This window comes from Gadus macrocephalus, chromosome 18 (genome assembly GCF_031168955.1).
Source record: "Gadus macrocephalus chromosome 18, ASM3116895v1".
Lineage (NCBI taxonomy): Eukaryota > Metazoa > Chordata > Actinopteri > Gadiformes > Gadidae > Gadus > Gadus macrocephalus.
In genome coordinates this window covers 8,433,796-8,443,136 of record NC_082399.1, presented here as the reverse complement: position 1 = coordinate 8,443,136, position 9,341 = coordinate 8,433,796, and the positions used below count along the sequence as shown (strand labels likewise).

Below are 9,341 nucleotides of genomic sequence, written 5' to 3'. Positions count from 1 at the left end.
CGCCTGATGACTGATGATGACCTGTTGTAACTACGTGGACGCGGGTGCATAGCAACCACATGACAACCGAGAGAAACAGCTCAGCTCACCATCGATCACAACACAGCCATAAACTAGGCAGACATTTAGATTTAGTTGACAATTGCAAAAAATACAAAAAACGGGCATCATGATCGAATTGAAAAACTCCATGTCTGCGAAATCCGGCGGGTTTCGGTGTAAAATGAAAGGGGCAGAAGAAGGATTCACCTTTTGTGGAACTTGCACATCTTGCCGTTTCACTACTAAACTCACGGACTCGACAAGGTTGTTGAGCCGCGCGGGGGAATCGACCAAGAGGACATTTCTCATCGGACTACTAGTGCGCTGCAAAAGCGTGCCGGTTCTCGAAAGCATTAGGGATGTGCTGCAGGTCACCTTCGGGAAAGACTTTACTTACAGCAGGTCAAAGAGGCCAAGCTTGGCAGATGATGTGATGACTCTCAGCTCGAACCGAGCGCTGGATAGAAAACTGTTCAGCGCAGACGTGGTGGAAACATTGAATTGGTTTAGTTGCAGCCAGGACTGGATTAAGTCAAGTTATCTGTTATCGGTGCTGTCGCTTTGTGACACTGGGCTGCTGCACATGCTCGCAAACCTCAACGACGTGCTTCTGGCAAGGGAGCAACGCGCATGTCTGCTCCGAAATGGTGAGATTCTGAGCTGTACCAGCCTATATTATGAGTATTGTTTCCTTTAACCTTAACAAATACTTCCATTAGTCTATTTATTTATTTAACTAGTTTTACCTATTTCCTTTAGTATGTCAATTATGTGCATCTCTAACTCACTCAATCACTCTCGCTCGCTCGCTCACTCGCTCACTCACTCACTCACTTCTTAAACAGAAAAAAATCGCAATGATTTAATAAATAAACATGACCCTCCTATTGTTTCTCCAGCCACAGAGGTGGACTCCATCCCAGATTGTGCTTCCTCCTTTTGCTCTGAAGATCGTCCACACCTGGATCTTCTCAGGCAAGCCGGCTCAATGTTTGAGCCGGTGTCACTTTGTGAGGACAAGAATGATGCGAAGAGACCCACTTGTCTAATCTCCACATCATTTGAGCCAACCATAAGAGAACCAGGTAGGCCTCCATCGTTGAGTGTAGCTAGGCGAGTAGAAATGATTTCCTTATTTTTTAGAAAGATTATATTTTATTTATCTGTTATATTATGTTATTATTATCATTAACTAGTATTTCTTGAATATGAATTGTATTTTATTAATACCAGTGATGTTTATCAACTGGCTAAAATGTAAAAAAAAATAAATAATCATGTTTAAACTCTACTAATCTTGCCTCTATTATTTTTTCTTAATCCTATTGCTCTCCTGTGAGTGACACCCTTAATATCCCACCTGGGATTGATAAAGGGTGTTTTTTTCATGTTATTTGTACAAGTGGAATAACCATTGTATTTTGTTACTGTACTCCCTGCTTTGACACCTTAATAACCTCCCTGGGGTTAATAAAGGGTGCTATCCTCTGTTATCTGTGTTAGGGTGTTCTATATGTATATGTATGTATTTATAATGGTATTTCCAGCCAGGAGGAAGGGAGCCTGGGTCAGGAAGGGGACCCCATGGGAGGACCCAGGTTCGGACGGGGAGGACCCGGCCTTGATGGTGACCCCCCGCTCCTCAGCCTCCCTGTCTGGGGTGGGCCGGTACCGGGACTTCCTGCGCTGCCTCCCGGTCCACCTGGCCAAGAGGATCCTAGGTTAGCTTAACTAGCTCACCGTGCCTCACAGTGCATCGGCCTTCATCACATACGATTATAGGAGGTTGTTTCTTTCTTAAGATTATGTAACTGTGTTTTCTTACTGGTCTATCTATGTTGACAATGGTGTCGTGTTTGTGTTGTGTTGTCCAAATTCATGGTTTTGGTTATTTTGCCCTGTGCAAGTAATTTCCCTTTCACACCACAGCATCACTTACGTAGGCATACTTCCGGGCAGACTTATAATTTCACACAACCCCCTGCAACTTATACAATATGCTACACAACAATTACACTCATGATTCATTTTAGAAACTAAATTTCACTCCAACAATTTTTCCAAACAAACACACGCACACGCACACACACCCATACACACACACTTACACCACTCTTGCGAAACATCTGGGAAGTATGATTGGCTCTGTCCTTCTGTTGCCATTCACAAACCGTGTTGAATCAGCAGTAAGTAACTGAGCCATTCTATTGATGCCATGGGGATGTTACTCAATTGGACAAGAATGCCCTTGTTAAAAAAAAAAACACAAGCTGGTAGCCCTAGGATACAACTGACAACAATACCCTGCCGAGCAACCGGCTATGAGTGAACTGCCGATAAGCAAGTCATGTGTTGACAGGAAGTTTATGAAAGACAATAGGCCTAAAAAGGTCAGAACAAAAAACGATAGTTTTTTCACGTTTTGTTCGCTCTGCAAACTACTACATCTTTGCTTATTTACTAGTAATGTATATTTTAAATGTTAACTTACAAATTATACATATATCTAAAAATAGTCGAAAACGTGTATTGTTTAAAACACACTTCACACACATATTAATTTGCAGACCAATCACGTTTGCGATGTGTCTTTTGTCTTAGGTCTTACAGATAAGATCACTTTGAGATGCTGCAGAGATGTGTCCCAACACTGGCGGTACCTTGCAGATGACCTCGTTTTAGATCAGAACGCCAAGAAAGTAGTGAGAAACCAAGTTCTGATCATCCAGGTATGGGATTTCAATTTAATCTTTTCATATTCATACATTAGTAATTTATACAACAAAAACTATGAGCATTGGAAAAATTAGCATGATGCAAATTAAGCGTAATTTTTTTTATTTAGTAAATAATAATCTCAAATAATATCCCAATTGTGTCATTATTTAAATCCTATCCTGGTCTGTCCTGCAGAGTAACCGCAATAAGGAGGTGCTCAGCGATGTCTACGCCAATGTTCTGGAGGTCCTCGTACCCATTGGAACAGACGAAGACGAAGACGGGGACGTTCCCTCTGAAGTGCATGAGGTCATCCTCCTCATTTATATCTCAGTATCTTTAACCTAAATGAGCCTGAGAAGGAGGGCTGAGGAGAAGGTACGCTCAGCGGTGACTGTGATGGGTTTCCTGCAGGGGGAGCTGTTCAGAGGAGCTTACTCAGGCCTGAGAACGAAGGCGGTGCAGATGGAGGAGCGCAATGTTTACTGCGGCTTGTTCAGTGTCACCACGCTGCTGGAGAAGTCAGTGTTCCTTCTTTTCAGACAGTTAATAGAATAGATGGTAGATAGGAGCGAAACTTTAAAGGTTTAATATGAACGTCATAACAACTAAGTTGAGATAAGACATTGACGTAAAGATATTAATATTTAGGATCCTAAGCCCCATCAGATACATTCAGGTGTCAAATATTAATTTGCGAAAAGAAAATATTGCATGACATCAATCAATAGTAAAGTGTGGCTGAACTGAAAGTCTGAACAGGTCATAAAACATTGTGGGCGGTTCTCTGGGATCTGTGCATCCGTTGCAGGGAGGATCCTCACCGCTTCGTACATTACGGAGGGGGCTCTCTGGTGGCCATGGGCTCTAAGGACCGAGTGGTGCGTCTACTGAGTGTAGCGTCCAGGAAGGAAGTGGCCCCTGCGCTCAGGGGCCACGTGGGCAGTGTGCGCACGGTGCTTCTGTGTGAGGACAGAGACCTGGTCATAAGCGCCGGCTATGACCTCACCATCAGGTAAGGAGGGGCGATGGTGGGAGATGATGAGAGGGATTTGTGATTTTGTGATTCTTTTTTGTTATAACTATACTTATGATAGTATAATTATGTCTTGAAGCTCTTTGACACGCAATGCATAAGTGAAATAGAAATCCATTTGACATTTGTTCAAATGTAGATATTCTCTGCTCATTCATTCATTCATTGATCTATTTATGTATTTTGGTATTCCCTCATATCGGTACAAACCTAGGTGTTGGAGTATGAAGACAAGTGTGTGTTTGATGCTGTTGAGTGGTCACACTGGAACCGTCACCTGTCTGGACGTCCACAGTGACCACCTCGTCTCCGGGGCCAAAGACTGCAGGGTCAAAGGTCAAATGCCTTAAGTTCTTACATTTCTTCGAGAGTTTAAAGCTGCTCTTTAAGTAATATAGGAGAGTTTTAAAAAAAGAGCAGAAAATAGCTTCTCTCCCTCCCTACGTTTACCCACCAGTGTTCACGCATATTGTGATTGACGATGAAGTGGATCCCTAAACCAATCAGGGAAGAGATACCCTTATTGGTCAGAAATGAACTGGGAACTGACAAAAATCTATATTAACTCATAGAGTCAGGCGCCATCATGTAACCTCAAAAAATATATTCTCACAACGCATCGCACTATGACAGATGGCCATAACATTTAATTCCTAGCCAATTACACTCAATTCATAATTCATAAACCTCACATACAGCCTCTGTAATATTCAGACACATACAAGCGTAAGGAACAAAGCATCCAAAGCATTTTTATTCTTTTCCTTTCTTTTTGTACAGTGTGGAACCTGCAGAAGGGGAAGTGTTTGGAGACGTTGAGGTGGAAACACACCAGCCCTGTGCAGTGTGTGAGGGTCTTCTTGTCGCTGGTCTACAGCAGCTGTGCCAAGGGCCTCGTCAAGATATGGGACATAGAGAAGGCGTCGGTGCTAAGGGTAGGCAGGGGAATATTGGCACGAATTATACACACACGGTCATGTCTGAGTCCTTCATTCCTGCATTGGACCCATATGAAGTTGACGTTTTTTTAACTTTAGGGCAGGATGGTGGTGATGGGGGTTTGAACTCACAGGGTTTATCTCCAATGTTAACCTATAACCTTTCTTCCTTCTACGGAGAGATACCCCCCTAACTGCCCCTTCATGGTCATAGATATGAATTCACTGCAAGTCGCTTTGTGAGAAAGCGTCTGCTAAAGGATTTCCCCCTTATTTCTTTCTTTAGGTGCTGGATGCCCACACAAGCGCTGTGAAGTGCTTGTTCTTCGACCGTTGGCACCTTCTGTCAGGTGACGCTGATGGGAAGGTCATGGCATGGAGCACCCACCGGGATGCCACTAAATGTCTCATGACGTTCACCCACCCGATGTAAGCTCCTGACCAGGGCTGGCGCAAGGCATAGGCGAACTAGGTGGTCGCCTACGGCAGCCCCCCCCCCCATAATGATACTGTATTACACAGTGATATTTATATATGAGTACAATTGATAAAAGGATGATACTGTATTGTATACAGTGACATTTATATTTGGGTACAATGGCAAAAGGATGACACTGCATTGTAGTCACATTTATATTACATGACATTGGAAAAATTATGACACTATTGTATACTGACATTCCTATTTGGGTACAGTATCCTTATGTGTTCATCCTCTTTCCATTGTACTCCAGTATGAATGTCACTGTATACTATACAGTTACTCAGTGACTTCAGTGACAATGATTAAGCGTGTGGTGCAGGGAGGTCCGGTCTCTGGCCCTGGCCTACCTGCGCGTGGTGACGGGCTGCGTGGACGGGAAGATGCGGGTGTTCAGCCTCCTCAACGGGGACTGCCTCAGGGTCATCATGGCCGGGAGCAAACTCAACCCCATTCTCTCTGTTCATTTCCATGGCAACAAGTACGTGAGTCTGAATCCCAGGTGTCAATTTTTGTTTTTGTTTAATGCCTCTTCAAAACTCTGCTGTACTGTTATTAAGTTATTATGATCGGCATCAGGGTCGAAATGACCAACAAAGCAATATTCCTTATGATATAAATTATAAAAATACTTGGAAATCCTTTATTTCTAAATCTTATGGACTGAGCACACATTCGAAGAAATGGAATCAAACATTGTTACGTTGCTCAGGCCATCTATTTTCAGTGTTTGACAAAGCACAGTTTTTTTAAGAAGCTCTCACTGTGTTACAACGTGATTGTAGCTACTAATCACTTTGTGATTAGTAGCTACAGAAGAGAACGGGGGGTTGCGCATTGTTTTCTGGTTAGGTGGCATTTCCTGTGAATTGTAAGAGGAGTAGAGCTGTCAGCGGCCTTTCTTACAACTTACTTGCATTTAGAAATCCCCAGAAGTTTGGTAGGCTGCGACCAAAGATTGTCATTCTGTTTCTTCTATTACAAACACCACCACCACCACCACCACCACCACCACCACCACCACCACCACCACCACCACCACCACCACCACCACCACCATCACTACCACCATCATCACCACCATCATCACCACCACCACCACCACCTCCTCCACCCCTTACCCAGTGTGTTGGTGAACACCAAGTCCAGTCTGCTGCTCTTCCAGTTTGTCAAAGTGGGCTGGGAGTACCAGTCAGCGGGCCTCAGCTCTCCGTCCTCCGAAGCCCTGGCCCTCTCCGGGGCCCGGGTCGCCCTACTACCGGGCTCCGCACCCAGCAGGATCCCTCACGACTTTGTCCGGGCGGAGCGCATGGCGCTGGTGGGCTCGCCCTGCCGGGGGATCTACGGCCCGGACGGCGAGCGGTCGGAGAGGGCGGCGCTGTCCCATCATGCTCGCTGTCTGTCCACCGGCAGGATGAGGCGAGCGCGAGGTAACGGGAGCTGCAGTGAGGGGACCCGTTGTGTAGGCTGCTCATGTAGACGGGCAGATACAGTACCTTCACGTGGCGTGTGCGTTGTGCACTGCTATGTGAGTCTGTTCTACCGTGTTCACTTTCTGCTCAATAGATCCTTTTAGTTCAGTTTAGTTTATTGTAGAGAAAGGAATTCTCGTAAATGTTAAAAAATCCCAGAATAAGCCAAGAGGCTGTTTTTCATCGTACTCCCTGGCCAAGGTGGGACAAATGTGTTAGTCCTAAAAGACTATTTTATGCGTGCCCCTAAGTCATAAACATATGCCATTTGGTTGACTCTTGTATCCATAATGCCTTACAAGACCTTGAGTGCATACATTCACACCATGAATGTATGAATGTGTAAATGAATATACGTATGAGTGAATGAATGCTGTTGTTGTTGCGCCAAAGAAAAGCGCTCTATTCATTCCGCATTCATCTTGTTCGACTCTCTTTAAAACAGAACTTCATGATTCATGATATGCCCGTACATATGATCCACAGAGTCCCAGCAGGAGTCCCTACGGCCGTGCAGCTGGAGCGACCTGCGCAGCCACAGGCGCAGCCGGGCCTACCAGGACCTGCAGCCCGAGTTCAGGACCCCGCCCCCCTCGGCCATCTCCCCCGGGAGGCCCGCCAGCGGCCGGGGGGCGGAGAGCGCCTGGACACAGAGACACACTTCAAAAGGTCCACGCCGACAAACAGTGCAGCCACACGCACACAGGCGCGCACGCGTTCATGCGCGAACGCACACACGCACACAGACACACACATCTACCTATCACAGCGAACCCATCTTCTCACCTATCCCAGGCAGGGAGTTTGGTACGCCCGCTAAGACTGATGGGACGGTCAACGCCAGCGAGCGGGCCGCTTCGGACCGCTCGAAGAAGAGGGGCCCTCCCCATCGGCTGACCACAGACCGCATCCTCCTGAAGGTCAACGCCATCCAGCAGGCCCACGGCGGTGGTGGAGAGGCCGCCCTCCACACGGGGCCCAACGCCAGGCCCCGGAACGCCTGGGGCTCCCCTCCTCCTCCTCCTCCTCCTCCACCTCCTCCACCTCCTCCTCCACGGTCCCTTACCTCCCCTGGATCCCCACAGGGAGCCAAGACCCCAGCCTTCAGACCGCCGCCGGTTCTCGGACAGCAGAACCCCCGGTTCGGGGGGAGAGCTCAGAACTCACCGATGGCCAGTGGAGACAAGGATCGGGAGGACAGGGCGAAGGCGTCGAGGACCAGGGCTCACTTTGACGCGGGCGCACATCGTTGCCATGCCGACAGTTCACCCGCCGGTCCACACCAGGCGGGGCGACACCCGGGGGAGAGGGAGCGGCCCCGCACGGCGGTGGCGGAGAAGAGAGCGACCCGGCTGGCGACACGCCCCCACAGCGAGCCCCACCCTCAGGAGCGCACCTTCTGTAAAGCGGCGCAGAAAGATCCGGAACGCCACGTGAACTTTCAGACCAGCGGCGCGCCGGTGAAACCCAACCCGGCCATGGACCCCTTCAGGGAGCGCGGAGGGTTCAGGTTGCTTACTGACGCCCAGTTGAAGTGAGTATGTCGCTTTGAATCGTAACCCGTCGTAATTGTTGATATTTTCTGTGTTTCGGATCGTTGTGATGTCAATCGCTTTGTCCTACAGGAATTACATAAGTCTGACCCGGTCTCTGAATGGTGCAATGGGAGACTCAGCTGCTGGGTCGCCCGTCTCTGCCGGCAGTACAGAAGCCACGAAGAAGAGCAGCAAGCAGAACGTGGCCCTCAGCAGGTCCCCTGTGAAAAAGGCTTGGATGACTGAAGTCCGAGAGGCCCCCAGATCGAGCTTCACAGAGCGGGGCCGATGGAAACACTAAAGCCAAGGAGTAATTATATGAATGTCCACATTTGCAAACTTTGATACAGTTGGTATCAGCAGAAAGTGAAATTATTTTATATTTTTGTATTAGTGTGCAACCTTTTTCTTAAATTATGTTGTCCACTAGGGGTCAGCATTGTATTGATTGTGCATGAATGTTAATATAAATTCCCCAAAGGAAACAGGTTCTCCAGAGTCATTTTATGATACGAACATTGATCATGGCACTTCTATCCTAGTACTGCCAGCTATCTGAAACTTTTTACTTTCAGTGTAAAAGAGAAAAAAAAGTAATGTTTCTCCTCTGAAACAGAATAAATTCCAGGATGAATGCAATCTCTGTGGGCTGCATTCATGGCTCCTAAAGCGCTTCAAAGGAGATCCATACAGGCTGCTTTTTAAACAGCCAGAGAGGGTCCGTCACACCCCTCGTAGATCTTTCACCCTCCCACCTGCCTCTGTGCCTTGGGGGCATCATTAGAGGGTGAGGAGGTGGAAGATCAGGGAGAGAAGGTCTTCAGCCTGCTTCTACAGCAGGGCAACAGAGGAGTACAAAGAAAGAGGCTATATAGTGGGGGGGCTGTGACTGGGTAACACCACCACCACCCCCACCCACCACCACCACCACCCTCCTTCGGAGAGTCTCCCCTTTCAGGAGCATGTCTGCTGCTAATTTGATTTAGTCTGCAGAAAATTGGGGATAATGGGCTCCTGGTCCATTCTTCAGCTACAGAGCCGGTGTCCGAGGTATAGCTGCGTCTTGACTCCATTTCCCCCCCCACCCCCAACATCCCCCCGAGAAATTCAGCCCAGCCA

The 9,341-nt window shown here is 47.4% G+C and overlaps 1 protein-coding gene across 1 annotated transcript; it reads left to right on the top strand.

Annotated features, from left to right (window-relative positions):
• Window positions 1-8,844, top strand: fbxw10 (F-box and WD repeat domain containing 10). Its single transcript, XM_060036190.1, has 15 exons — window positions 1-689; window positions 942-1,127; window positions 1,590-1,763; window positions 2,644-2,771; window positions 2,956-3,069; window positions 3,175-3,281; window positions 3,572-3,775; window positions 4,011-4,132; window positions 4,577-4,731; window positions 5,021-5,163; window positions 5,538-5,696; window positions 6,341-6,645; window positions 7,174-7,356; window positions 7,483-8,221; window positions 8,313-8,844. The coding sequence occupies exons 1-15, from the start codon at window positions 170-172 to the stop codon at window positions 8,521-8,523; spliced, it is 3,450 nt and encodes a 1,149-aa protein (XP_059892173.1). The 5' UTR covers window positions 1-169; the 3' UTR covers window positions 8,524-8,844.
• The last annotated feature ends 497 nt before the right edge of the window (window positions 8,845-9,341 follow it).

Bases quoted from the DNA above. Each gene is read 5' to 3' on its own strand.
- fbxw10 (XM_060036190.1), top strand. From the start codon at position 170: ATGATCGAATTGAAAAACTCCATGTCTGCGAAATCCGGCGGGTTTCGG. The intron at 3,776-4,010 runs GTAAGGAGGGGC...GTACAAACCTAG, and splicing joins GGCTATGACCTCACCATCAG to GTGTTGGAGTATGAAGACAA. The intron at 4,133-4,576 runs GTCAAATGCCTT...CTTTTTGTACAG, and splicing joins CAAAGACTGCAGGGTCAAAG to TGTGGAACCTGCAGAAGGGG.